Source organism: Nematostella vectensis, chromosome 11 (assembly GCF_932526225.1).
Source record: "Nematostella vectensis chromosome 11, jaNemVect1.1, whole genome shotgun sequence".
NCBI lineage: Eukaryota > Metazoa > Cnidaria > Anthozoa > Actiniaria > Edwardsiidae > Nematostella > Nematostella vectensis.
In genome coordinates this window covers 13,563,837-13,576,952 of record NC_064044.1, presented here as the reverse complement: position 1 = coordinate 13,576,952, position 13,116 = coordinate 13,563,837, and the positions used below count along the sequence as shown (strand labels likewise).

General features: G+C 39.1%; 2 protein-coding genes across 7 annotated transcripts; one reads left to right on the top strand and one right to left on the bottom strand.

Annotated features, from left to right (window-relative positions):
* Window positions 1–1,167: 1,167 nt before the first annotated feature.
* On the bottom strand, window positions 1,168–8,131 carry LOC116601245 (uncharacterized protein K02A2.6). 5 transcript variants are annotated; one of them, XM_048734396.1, is made up of 7 exons: window positions 7,908–8,072; window positions 7,691–7,776; window positions 6,934–7,290; window positions 6,576–6,637; window positions 5,715–5,806; window positions 5,102–5,220; window positions 1,168–4,418 (listed from the first exon to the last, which is right to left on the bottom strand). In XM_048734396.1, exon 7 carries the CDS (start codon window positions 2,661–2,663, stop codon window positions 1,446–1,448), a length of 1,218 nt encoding a protein of 405 aa, XP_048590353.1. In that variant the 5' UTR covers window positions 2,664–4,418; window positions 5,102–5,220; window positions 5,715–5,806; window positions 6,576–6,637; window positions 6,934–7,290; window positions 7,691–7,776; window positions 7,908–8,072; the 3' UTR covers window positions 1,168–1,445. The 5 variants fall into 5 exon arrangements, with proteins under 5 accessions (XP_048590353.1, XP_032217921.2, XP_032217922.2 ...); XM_048734397.1 differs by having other exon boundaries at window positions 3,523–4,418; window positions 7,908–8,131; XM_032362030.2 differs by lacking the exon at window positions 7,691–7,776.
* Window positions 8,132–8,252: 121 nt separating this feature from the next.
* On the top strand, window positions 8,253–13,116 carry LOC116609390. 2 transcript variants are annotated; one of them, XM_048734394.1, is made up of 4 exons: window positions 8,253–8,384; window positions 8,878–9,826; window positions 11,114–11,881; window positions 12,105–13,116. In XM_048734394.1, exons 2-4 carry the CDS (start codon window positions 8,986–8,988, stop codon window positions 12,380–12,382), a joined length of 1,887 nt encoding a protein of 628 aa, XP_048590351.1. In that variant the 5' UTR covers window positions 8,253–8,384; window positions 8,878–8,985; the 3' UTR covers window positions 12,383–13,116. The 2 variants fall into 2 exon arrangements, with proteins under 2 accessions (XP_048590351.1, XP_048590352.1); XM_048734395.1 differs by having other exon boundaries at window positions 8,857–9,826.

Here is a 13,116-nt window from a genome sequence, read left to right as displayed (position 1 = left end):
AATGATTTTTGGCGCCTTCTGATTGGCCGAGCCGACACGTGACCCGTGTCCGCCCTCTGATCTGAGCCAATCATAATATCTCAGAGAATTTTTTAAGTGAGTGGCCAATCAGGGACTATTATAGCTTTTCCTGCTAAAGCCGTGACGTCACGAAACACGATTATCGCCGCCGTTGCGTAGACGCTTCGAGAGGATTTTTTCGCTAGTCAGCGACTACAAGTAGGCTAGTGTTAGATGAACTCCAACAATATCAGAGTCATAAAATTTGATGGCAATTAACGAATAATTGCAAGATATATCCAGACTATTTAGCAATTTCGTAGATATTTAATGAGACCATGGTTCCATTTGGTGATAGAACTGTCATTTACCAATCGCCATTTAATTTTTTTGCGCTGACAACTTTTTTGAAATAGATGTATAACTCAAATAACAGACAGCAGCAGACAAATTCTAACAAATGTCATCAAAATTATTGTTTATTGCTACTGTTTTTCTTTTAAATTATACATTGTGACAAGGTTAACTCGAGCCCATTCTCCATAGAGAGGCTAGTTTTATATTGTCATAGAGCTTTATTTTGGTTTGACAAATAATTTTACTAAGCGGTGTGCACTGAGGTCTGTACAGGACCAGAAATGATCCCCAAAAGTTCCCCAACTGACCCCGGGCCCGAAACGATCCCCAAGAGTCCCCGAAATGAACCCCAAGGAATTGCAGTAATGGACAAACAAAAGGGAATGTGGAAGGGATTGGCTTTCAGTTTTAAACACATTTGAAACATTTTAGCGTTATTTGTCATCAGGAAATTTACATTTACTAAAACTATAGTATTAAGATTTTAATATACGACTGCGTGGGAAATACAGTGGTTGAGTCAGAAATTGGGGTCAAATGACAATTTCCGTGTGCTTTTGTCATTCCGCCATCTTCTTGGCCAAACCGGCTGCCTTAAAGAGCTTCTGAAATGAAACATGAATCACCCGTGTCCAATTCAAAATATCTTATCTATCTTTGTCAAAAAAAATAAAAGAAATCCGTTAAATATTCGAAGAGTTATCATTTTTAGAAGTCGGTACCCTATCGACCTCAAAATTGTAGTGTTTTCTTAACGACGATGGAAGTAGATTCCTGCACACTGACACAAGCCAACACGAGACGGCCATATTGGATATCAACAACATCTTTATTTCCTCAAAACGAGACAGGTACCACAGGGTACCCAAAATCGCTAACACTACATCCCCTTTCTGGGCTTACAAATAGCACTTTTACATAACTTGAAATAGGTCCTTATTTAAGACATAGTGTAACATACATGAACTCATGTAGAATGTCAATAAAGTGTCCATGAACAAAACACTGGCTAAGTAGCCTATTATAACTAGAAACATAAAGACAATGTCTTATATCTTAGGTTTTTGTCCTACTCGTTTGTCGAGCTCTCACTCTTTGAACCGTTGAGGTGTTTTGATGATCCGGCCACTGCGGGTGGTCCGCATACTGTCATGGATAGGACTCTCCGTCAGTGCATGTGCTGGAGTTGTCGCTGTCTCCAGTGTATTGTCAGCATCAGGTAGGACAGGATCAGGTTCGCAGTCCAGTGTCTCTTGTGACTCATCCGGAAGACTTTTCAGGTGTCTCCGGCTTCTCCTCAGCTCACCTCGTGGTGTAGATACTGTGTAACTGCGTGTCTCGACCTGATTCTTTACCGTGCCTTCAGTCTCGAAATCGCTCAGCCAAATTTTGTCACCACTTTTCAGAGGTGTCAGTTCACGTGCACCATGATGCTGGTCAAAGTTACGCTTTTGACGATCCTTGATCATGTCATCCTTAGCTTTGACCCTATTGAAGTCTGGGATTGCAGGCTTTAGCTGCTCTGGTGATATAGGTACTGTTGTTCTGAGTCGACGTCCCATTAGTAGCTCCGAAGGACTGAACCCGTGCTCCAGTGGAGTAGCGCGGTATGTCAACAGTGACAGGTATGGATCACCATTGCACTTCTTCAGAAGTGACTTCACAGTTTGGACAGCTCTCTCAGCATGCCCGTTACCTTGTGGATAACGAGGGCTACTGGTGATAGGCGTAAATCCATACTCTCTAGCAAACTCGGCAAACACATGGGACGAGTACTGAGGCCCATTGTCACATACTAAACACTCTGTTATCCCGTGTCTCCCAAAGATAGACTTCAAGTGATTAATTATGTCTCCCGAAGTGCTAGTAGTAGTTAGCTTAGCTAGTTCTACATACCTGGAATAGTAGTCAGTCACTACCAGGTACTGGTGTCCTTTGTAATCCAGCAGATCCGTGGTAACTTTCTGCCAGGGGAGACTTGGCAGCTCAGTTGCCATCAGTGGTTCTGCTGGGTTTCTTGACTGCTTTCTACAAACTTTACAGTTCTCCACGCATTCTTGTAACTGACGTGCTAGCCCTCTCCACCAAACCGATTGGTTGGCTCGCTGTCTGCATCGTACGATACCGAGATTACCCGTATGTAACTTTTCCAGTATATCCATTCGCATTGAACTCGGAATTACAATTCTACATCCTCTCATCAACAAGCCATTCTTAACTGTCAGTTCTCCAGCCACTGATTGATACAACTTGATTGGACCCTTAAGGTTCGCCTTCTCCGGCCACCCATCTCTGCAGTATTTCATTAACAGCTGGCATACCTCATCCTCACGTTGGTGGGCTGCTATGTTATCCAGTTGCCTGTTGGTAGCTGGGAGGCCTGCGACGACATGGTCTACGAACTCCTGACTTACTTCATGGAGGTTTTTTCCTGGCCATCACAGTTCTCAACTGGTGCTCTGGACAGCATGTCTGCCATGATCAGGTCTTTACCTTGGATGTGCTGGATACTGTAGTGGAATCGCATCAAACGCTGCGAAATCTCTGGACCCTCGGTGGTAAGGTATCCAAGTCCTTGCAACCTAGAAGAGATACAAGAGGCTTATGATCAGTTAGTATAAGGAATGTCTTTCCAAGCAGATAACTGCTAAAGCGTTCACATGCCCACGTTACTGCCAACGCCTCTTTCTCGATTTGAGCATACCGCTGCCACAGCGCGAAAAGACGTATATTCGGGTCCGCATATTGATGAAAACGCTACGTAGTACGTCCCGTGTTCGACGATGTACGGACGTTTTTGTTCTGCACGTCTTCACGTGTGCGGGACGTCTGCGATTCCGAATCAGTCCGCACACTGATGAAAATTTCGGGTATAGCGAGTACGTAAACTCCTGAATACTGGCCGTTTACAAACGTATTCGGGTCCGAACTGAGCTAAAAAAGAGCACGCACACGCTTGAATACATGCCGTTTTCGTGCGATTTACGGGTTGAAAACGATCCTGCCGGTTCTACTTTTTCTTCTTAAAAAACTTTGGAAATTCACTATTGTATGAAATTCACCATTGTATTACATAACAGACTGTGTTTTTTATGGTTTTAAGGCAAATGCTTTGTTTGGTAACAAACATTAGTGTGCATTATAAGGGACAAACAATAGACTTTCTTGTCATTCAATATTTAATAATACTAAAAAAGTTAAACATAAAAGTTACAATCCATACAACCAATGTTTAAAAAAAAATCTTATTCACAATAAATACCTATTTACAAAAAAATACTTATTAACAGGAAAATCTGCAGTTAAACTCATTATTGTCTATTTACAAGTGTGAAATATTATAATCAAATATAATTTCCATACTTCAGTTATTCCACCTTGGAAAACAGGTACTATCCTCTAGTCAACCATAATTTTTTTTTACAATATTTGTTTATAAAAACCCGTGCAAGAAAGTGTAATATTTAAGAAAAAAAAACAAAAGGGAATCAAGTTTATGAAAACCACTCTAATGTTTTTGTTATTTTGGCTGATGGCTTGACTACAACACATTGACTATCGCACTTTGTTGCAGAGGTTATCGAAAACCTCCCAATTTTTGGACCGACCTAGACGTTGGATACAATTTCTAAAAAAGTTACAAATTTCAAATTAAAAGTTTTCTTCGTCGCTGCTGTCAATAGGGCGGTGTACCCTTCTCTCCTTCGTGGGCGGGGTGATCGACTCGCCCTTACTGTCCTCGTCTTCCTCCCCCTCCTCCCTTTGTTGTTGCAGAGCCCACTCCACCCTTGTCTTTGAGGCCCCTGTATGCGATGGCTCCCTTCCTTCAATCCTCTGCTTTTTGGCGCGTCCAGAGTCCAAGTTGGCGGCATCTAACTTTCTCTGGAGTCTTGCCATTAGCTTGTTTGCCAAAGGCGACCTCCACGTCGGTCTTTTGACCACCCAGTTTCCCCGCAGCTGACCTGTGCCATCCTCCTCGTCACTCATGTACTCTTGAGAAAGCTGCTCCATTGCATTCCTCTCCGCTCCAACTGCAACGTCAACTCTCTCCCTTTATACAACTGAAACAACAAAAAAGAAACACTAAATAAATATTTTTTCCTATTTATTCAGTTAATTTATTCAAATTCTACATGTACAGAGACGTAAGTGCAACTGACACATCCTTTATACAACTGAAACATGAAGATATGAACTAATTATATCTTTAAACACACATGTAGGTTTATTAAAGATTAACTAAAAATTGATACAAAATCAAAAATTGTTGTCTTATCAAAAACAGAGAATTAAATTTTAACACACAGAGATACTGGTCTTTTCTGATCATGAAAATATAAGATTTGTATCTCCCAGGGAAGTGATGTAAGACTTTCTTACTATATCATCTTCAATAAAACAAATAAACAAATCTACAGGGTGATCTACATTTTAAATATTTTGGTTTGTGTTTGAAGTGATGTTAGTCATTCAGGATCTCACATTATTACACTTGCTTGGCTTCCCTCTAAGCAAAACCAGACAATATTGTGACATATTCTGATTGGCTAACATAACTGAACCTGCCTCCAAAGTTGACAGACACACAGAAAATATGATTTAAAGTTTTTGACAATGCAGGTTATGATATAACAGATTCAAGTGTAAAACCACTTAATTATGTGTGCGAGACAGATTTGATAACTGCTGAATGACCCATAACACTGTTTGCCTCTTTTTTTATTCTCAAAGTTCTAAACTTTACCCTTTGTCTCCTTGATCTTAGTTTGTTGCTCTGCTGATCTTTTGCAGCTTTGTCGGCATTTGCTGGCAGCGATGCTAGGTAAAGGCGCCGTTTTGTTTCATAATAGCGTGCTGCAGCACCTTAAAAGGAAAAAAAAGATATGTCCAGTTTCCTAATAAAATCATCACAAGAACAAGTAAAATAACAAATATACCATAGTCAGCATGAGGCAAGTGAGGCACTTGCCTTGGAAAACATTTTGAATCTTTTATTTATCATACATAACCAAGTTAACTTGAAGCAATAATCGATTTGTCCCCTGCTGCCAAGATCAAGATTGAGCAATTTGTTCGTCACAATCAAGATCTGTGCAAAAGTCCAGTTACACAGATACCTTAATTCCTGGATTTGTTGACAGGTCGTGGGAGCAGAGTTCAAGTTATCAGGGAAAAATTGGGCCAAGGGAAACAAAAACAGTGCAAGTTTGCTAGGAAATTGAGTTAGCAGAGTAAAAATGACTGAAAATTAGATACAAATCCAAGGGAAATCAAACATAATTTGGCACAGTTACATCAGTGACAGATTGTTCTAAAAGCACTGATCAAAAACATTGTATTGAGTTATTTATACTTACGCTTGACAGATTTCCTCTGATAACACTTTTCCTGGCTATTGACCTCATCCTCTAGAAACTTTCTCACAGATGTGTTGTGTTTGGAAGTGAGGCTACAAAAAATGTTCAACATCTTATTACAGGATGCATGGAAATTGATTGGCAAAGGATGATAAACAGCTTATTAGCACCTATATCCATACCTTTGCTTAAAGTCTTACAACATTCTGTCTTTAATACTTGACACTAGCCAAAATGAAGTCATTGTCTAAAGAATAATGGTTCTAATCTCCCTATGAACTTAAGACCAGCGGTCTGAGTTCGTCGAGATTTCTCGGAAAAATGATGTTTGTATACTGTGAAAGTTTGAAGCAATTTGGATAAATATTTTTGTCGGTAGAAGCCGAAAAGTAATTTTTCGTCTCCCGCACCCGGATTTGAGACAATTTCGTGGTTGTTAGAAAAAGACTTAAAACCGGTTCGCAACGCGTGATAAAACATTTGCAGCTTATATAAACCTAAAGAATAGATAATAAGGATTTCCCAGGCTGAAATATAAGCTGTTCTATCAGCACCTTATTATTTTACGCGATTTTATTTTATTTTATGTTTTAGATGAAAATCCTTGAAATGATCGTCTAATATCGCCGATGAGATGTGGATTTGGCAAAAATGATTGCATTCATCGAAAAGAACATAATTTCTACTTTTGATATGTGAAATAAAATTTAGGGGCAAATAAAATCCGACTTTTTTACAAGCCGAGACTTCAAGGCTTGTGTAAAAACCAACGAGATACCAAGACTTTCAAGGTACCCATCATTACTCCTTTATGTCTTGGCTTCAAAATAATTTTAAAAGATGTCACTTAGCATATTGTACCTTTTTTCAGGGTTGTACTGCTTTTCATCTCCCAAATTATTGTGCACAAGATGGATGTCAGCCTGTTGAGAAAAAAAAATCATTTGAAAAATAGAAAAAAAGACCTGTACTTTCACCAATTTAACATGACAACCAAAGAAGCAATACGTAAAAACAAAAACTTTGTGATAAATGACAACCAAGATATTGCAAAGATCTTTTTTCCAGTAAGATAAGTGAAAGTATGTATGAGTATTCAAGATCTTTTAATCAGAGCGCTATGGGAAGCATGCTCTTATCAAGGATTTTCTACAATGTGCCTGTGCTTTTTTTCCATAACTAAGAATGATAATTGATACAAATGAGCTGTTATGCTTACAGAAATTTCTGGAGGTATCTTGCTCTCTTCGTCTCCTGTCCTTGTGTCTGTTGACTCTAAATTTTCAATTTTCTCGCTAATGATCCTCTGATTTTCTTGGAGGTCCTTCACAACAAATAGCAGTTGTTCTTGTCTGTTCCCCACCTCGCGCAAAACCTCCCTTTGTTTCTTTAATTGGACACTCACTGCATTAAAGGCATCAAATATCTTATTGATTTCTGCCGTCGACAAGGTTGTCACCTCTCTCCGTCTAGCCACTACCGGTGTTTCACTGTTAGTAGGTGGAGAGGGGGTTCTTGATGCAGAGCTTAATGAAGTGGGTTGCCTTTTATAAAAAGACTTTGCTTGTAAAAACATCTGTAGGATAAAATGAACAGAACAATATTTAAATACTTATATAAAACCTCCATGGCCAGACATCTCAAAACTAATGGTAATAACCCTGACAATTTTTTATTTGCATAATTCATGTATGCCCCTGAAAAAACAGATGGTGCAACCCTCATTTTAAATACAATCACACTTTCGAGCCTACATCAGTTTTAGATTTCAAACTATAAAAACTCCTGTTTTAGAACTTGGCCAAAAATTAACCTTCTTTAGATTTTATAGGAAAGTGCAGTACTTTTTAACTCGTTAAATTTCAGAGAAATAATTAAAAACTACCTTACACGCAGGTTTCAGTTCTATGTGTCTCGCACCTACCGATCAACGCTCCCTTCGCTGTTACGCTGACTTAACTTATTCTAACACTCACCTTTTGATAACTGTACGATCACAAGTGGATAAACTCTGGCTTGGTCTTTTTGTTACGCTGGTAAGCAGTTAGAAACGCAAGAAAGGCTGACGATATAGATTTCAGAGAAATAATTAAAAACTACCTAACACGCAGGTTTCAGTTCTATGTGTCTCGCACCTACCGATCAACGCTCCCTTCGCTATGTTACGCTGACTTAACTTATTCTAACACTCACCTTTTGATAACTGTACGATCACAAGAAGGTAAACTCTGGCTTGGTCTTTTTGTTACGTGGGTGAGCAGTTAGAAACGCGAGAAAGGCTGACGATATATATATTCAAGATGAATGCTCGGTGTATCGAATGATTGGGGACGCGTGCTGACACTTTCCAGGTGAAATTTCCGGCATCGTAGAACAATAACAGATTTCCGGCTGTCACTATTCGCTCATTGATTGGCCAAAGAATCGACCAGATCGCATGGTGATTGGCCCAGGAGGGCTCAGGCTGCATTGTGGTCCTTAGTATAGCTAACTCAAGGATTGTGGGAATCAGGTATCACAGTCTCTCAACAGGCCCCTCTCAACATTATAAAATCAAAATGGCAGCTTCTAGAAAATTTTGTGTCGAGTGTGGCAAAAACTTTAGCAAGTCGGCGTATTACCTCCATATTCCATGCAGCAAAACATCCAAGAGTCATTCTGCAAGATCAGGTAAGCTATCGTGTACTTCTTTAGGGCGAAAGCCTTCAAACTTTTTAAATAATCTCAAATAACTCTTGAAAGACTGAGGTCGAACACGTGCGATGATTTGAGCTTCAAGGAGATTCGTTACTATTTGCCAAGTCCCCAACCACCAATATATATATATACGTATAACTCGTATATTTTGCTACGGGGATCGGAACGTCAAACTATTTTGTCTTGTCATGTAACTAGGGATGAACTTTATAAAAAATGCAAAGTTTGTTTACATTACTCTTTCCGTGGCAACGGAACGACAGACACGTTAAATTCTGTATTTGTAAAGTGTTGTTCGCTTTAGGGAACTGCTTCTAAATGGTCAGTATTCAACTTTACTTATATACAAAATACATGAAAGATAAACCATTAAAAACATGCTGTAAATAGTATTTACTCAAATAAGCGCCTTATCGCTTATTAAATTTTTTGACTCTTCTTGCAGAGACTTTGACTTTTCTTGCAGAGTGATGACCAAGATGAATCAGAAGAATATGAATATTGTGATGATGAGGAGGAAGATTTCACAGGAGTGCAACCCCAGCGTCCCTCTCCTGAATCAAGAGCACTTATAATGTTCTTGATGCTTTGGCAAACAATGTACAAAGTTTCTGATGCTGGTATTATCCTACTAAAATTTCTTCAGGTATTTTTAAATACACTTGGAACTATTTCACAAGTGCGGTATCTCATTGACTTTGCATCAAAACTCCCTACAACAATGTACATGGTAAAGGCATGGTTAGGCCTTGGGAACGATGAGTTTGAGAAATGTGTTGCTTGTCCTAAGTGCCACACTTTGTATTACATAAAAGACTGTACTGTACAGAGGCCAAATGGACTTGTTTCTAAGAGATGTTCACATGTGCGGTATCTAAGACACCCGCACAGAAACAAGAGAAGGGAGTGTGGTACAGTATTGATGAAGACCATGAGGTCAAAATCTGGTTCCTTGTTTCTCCATCCCAAGTTGCTATACTGCTATAACAAAGTCAGCAAATCACTTCGTGATCTGGTCACTAAACCAGGGTTCCTGCAGAAATGTGAAGAGCTACCAAGACAGCAGGAGTGTATGGCAGATGTCTACCATGGGGATGTATTGAATGGATTTGCAGATGATGATGGCACAAAGTTCTTATCCAAGCCTGGTAAGCTTGGGTTGATGCTTAACGTTGACTGGTTTCAGCCTTATAAGCATACCACTTACAGTTGTGACGTTATGTATTTGGTTGTGATGAACTTGCCAAGACACGAGAGATTTAAAAGGGAAAACATTATCATTGCCGGTATAATCCCAGGACCTAAGGAGCCAAAGGGCAATATTAACAGCTATCTACAACCAATTGTCGATTACCTTTGTGACCTGTGGAAAGGTGTCATCTATCAGGATCAAGCACTCAAGTGGGATGGTCATGGTAAGGGCGGCTTTGCTTGCCCTTTGCTGTGATGTACCTGCATCTAGGAAATGTGGTGTATTTGCTGGGTATGTTCCCTTCTGTATCCAAAAAGAGTCACGATTGGTAATATTTTGTAGGTAAGGTTATATATCTGTTATATAGGGTCATTTCATAGTGTTTTGAACCTGCACATCTAATTTTCAAATAGCGTTTTTAACGACTAATGTTTAAAAGGTATGAAGCATTACAATGCTTGGTTATGAGAAGTCCAAATTAGTGTTTCTTTTTGTGGAGTCCCAATTGTTATATCAAATAAAACAGCACTATTAAACAGGCCTTCTGCTCTAAATTTAGGAGTTCTGTCCAAGAAATACTAGGCATGTCATTTGGATATGGTAACAATTTATTGAATATAACTTTTAGTCCTGTTATGAAAAATTCGTAATTTTGATCTTTGAAAAACACTACTAGGAAAAAGCAAGTTTGTTTACTTCTATAAAATTGTTCATAAAACATGATGTGTGTAATGGTAAACCAATTATCAAGTCTTTAATTAGTGACTTGTCTTTATATCTATATTTTGACATGTGTAAGTTAGACTCCAAGATGTAAAATTTTGATTTTTTAACAGGAAGAAACAGAGACTCCATGGCGTACCCACGTGCAAAACCTTTTTCTATTATAAGACAGAAAGTCTAAAGAGTTTGATTATATGTTGTAAACAAGAGCTTTGAAGAAAGTCCCAATCAAATATATATTGAAAATTCACAGTTTAATCTTGTTGCTGAAAAAAATTAAGATTCTCTGTGTAGACTCAGTGACAGCCATATTTGATTATTTATCTTGGTATTGTAAATTTCAAAGCAGCACCAGTCGTTATTGTGTTTGCAACCCTCTTTCTTCTAGAGTGATAAATGTTATTTGTTGGATCTAAGATTTCAAAACCCTCATGATGTAGATTGTGTGATGTACAGCTTACTATGGAATTACCCATATTGCAATATCTTGTGTCAATTTTTTTCCGAAACTACTGGTTCTTGGAATATTTTATACTCATTTCATACTAACTATGTTTGGCATGTATTGTAGCCCTCCTCAGAGAGTTAAAATCTCTATATTGAAATTTCGAACAAATTCAAAGTTGAAGATAGGTAGAATGTTTTGAGAGATCACAAAAACATTGGTTGGACTTTAATCAAATATTAAGAGCTGATAATATATGGGCAATTCTTAATCTTAGAGTAAACTGCCCAGTATTTTGTTATTGACCCAAAATGTTATCTATCCAATTTGTCATTTTTTCAGGTTGCAGCATGTGTCTCAAGGAATTTGCCACCAGCTCATTCGAGTCAAAAATAGACTTCTCTGGATATGACACTGATAACTGGGAGCTAAGGACCAATGAGATACATCTCCTGCCCGCAAACTCAGCCCTAAATGCAAGCTGCAAGACTCAGCTACAACAGGTGGTCCGTGACACTGGTGCTAGGTATTCCGCCCTCTACCAGCTGCCCTACTACGATGCTGTCCGTTTCCTGGTCATCGACCCAATGCACTGTCTCTTTCTTGGGATTGCCAAGCACTGTTTGACATTATGGAAACAAGAGGGGCTTTTGTCAGACAAGGATTTCCGCTTGCTTCAAATGAGAGTAGATGCAGTGGTTCCCCCTCCTGAAATTGTTAGAATACCATCCAAAGTTGCCACTGGATTCAGCGGATTTTCTGCTGACCAGTGGAAAAACTGGGTCTGCTATTACTCCCTGTTTGCACTGAAGGGCATTCTACCTTCAAGGCATTATGATTTGTGGTCTCACTACGTAAGTGCATGCCGGTATATGTGCAGTAGAAGTATCTCCCCTGAACAATGTGCTAATGCCGAAAAAGAACTTCTTGAATTCTGCAAGGGCTTCCAGTCTATATATGGTGCAGAGCGCTGTACACCTAACATACACCTCAGTTGTCATCTTGGTGACTGTGTGAAAGACTATGGACCTGTGTATGGTTTCTGGTGTTTCTCTTTTGAGAGATTCAATGGCATCATGGGCAAGTATCACAAGAACAACCACAATATTGGTAAGGACTAATTCAGTGGTCTTATTAAGCAATCACGTTCATGAGGTTGTCGCATAACTGTATCTGTACACAGATAAGACTTATCCGTAAGAAGCTACTAAGAAAATTTGTACCACAAATTTAGATACAAGAAATGCATGCACATTCCCTGAATAATGTCTATAACCCCTAAAACCCCTATCTGCAGTCGTCACTGATACATTTCTGTTTTTCCTATGGCTAGGTGTGCAGTTTATGAGGAAGCTCACAAGAGATACCAGGCTACATGCAATTCCATTTCCTGACAACTGCAAGGAGATTTTTAGTGTCCTTCCTGCCTGCAGTGAAGGATCAGTGGCCGACACCCTACATGCTGGTGACATCACTCTACAAGTGTCTCCTCGTCCACCTATCAAGAGAGTCGCTCTCGGCTGCCTAGAGTCAGCCGCCATGGCTGATCTGTACAGCGTGTTATATCCAAACCAGGACATTCACTGCCCGAGGCTGTGTGACAGCTACTAAATGGTGTTATGTGTAGAACTACACAAACAGTTGGAGTCATTGTTTGTTGTCCAGACGGGGAAAGCAGGCCTGCTAAAGTGCAAAGATTCATAAGACATGATGTCATTTTCAAAACCTTAAACGATGGGAAACGACACAGAAGGACGGATGATGTAGCGGAGGTGGAGTTGTTCAACAGTCACCCAGAAAGGCATTCCCGCTACCCTGCACCACTGGAGTTGTGGTCAACGGACACTTCTTACCGGGCATATGTTTTTTTACAGATATCAAGGCCCAGTGCATATTAGGTACAAAGTAAAGTTTAATCACGGTATGGAGACAGTGAATGTAGTTATTCCTTTAGTAGGAAGATTTATTTTGTAAGCGCTTACCTTGGACACAATCCCAAGTTACTTTCGCTTTATAAAGCGGTTGTCACTTCTCTTTATAAGAATCGTTATCTTCATGGGAAAGTAGTAACAGTAGAATGGGTTTCATCCGACTTTGAAATGAAAACTAAACACCGACTTTTATACACTACATAATTTGTATTGTATTCTCCTTTTAATAGTGGGAAAGTGAGTGGTAATTATCGTTTCACAGTCGGATGAAAAACACTATTTTTATTTAGCATTAAAATATATACTCTTTCACGGGTTTTATCGAAATGACTTTTAAATTGCTTGTATTTTAATGTGTTTTCACATGCATAATTTATTATATAGTGATACAAATAAACAAATCTTGGATATAAA

Coding starts and splice junctions, on each gene's coding strand:
- LOC116601245 (XM_048734396.1), bottom strand. CDS start 2,663: ATGAAATACTGCAGAGATGGGTGGCCGGAGAAGGCGAACCTTAAGGGT.
- LOC116609390 (XM_048734394.1), top strand. CDS start 8,986: ATGTTCTTGATGCTTTGGCAAACAATGTACAAAGTTTCTGATGCTGGT. Junction 9,827..11,113: donor ACTCAAGTGGGATGGTCATG/GTAAGGGCGGCT, acceptor TCATTTTTTCAG/GTTGCAGCATGTGTCTCAAG. Junction 11,882..12,104: donor CAAGAACAACCACAATATTG/GTAAGGACTAAT, acceptor TCCTATGGCTAG/GTGTGCAGTTTATGAGGAAG.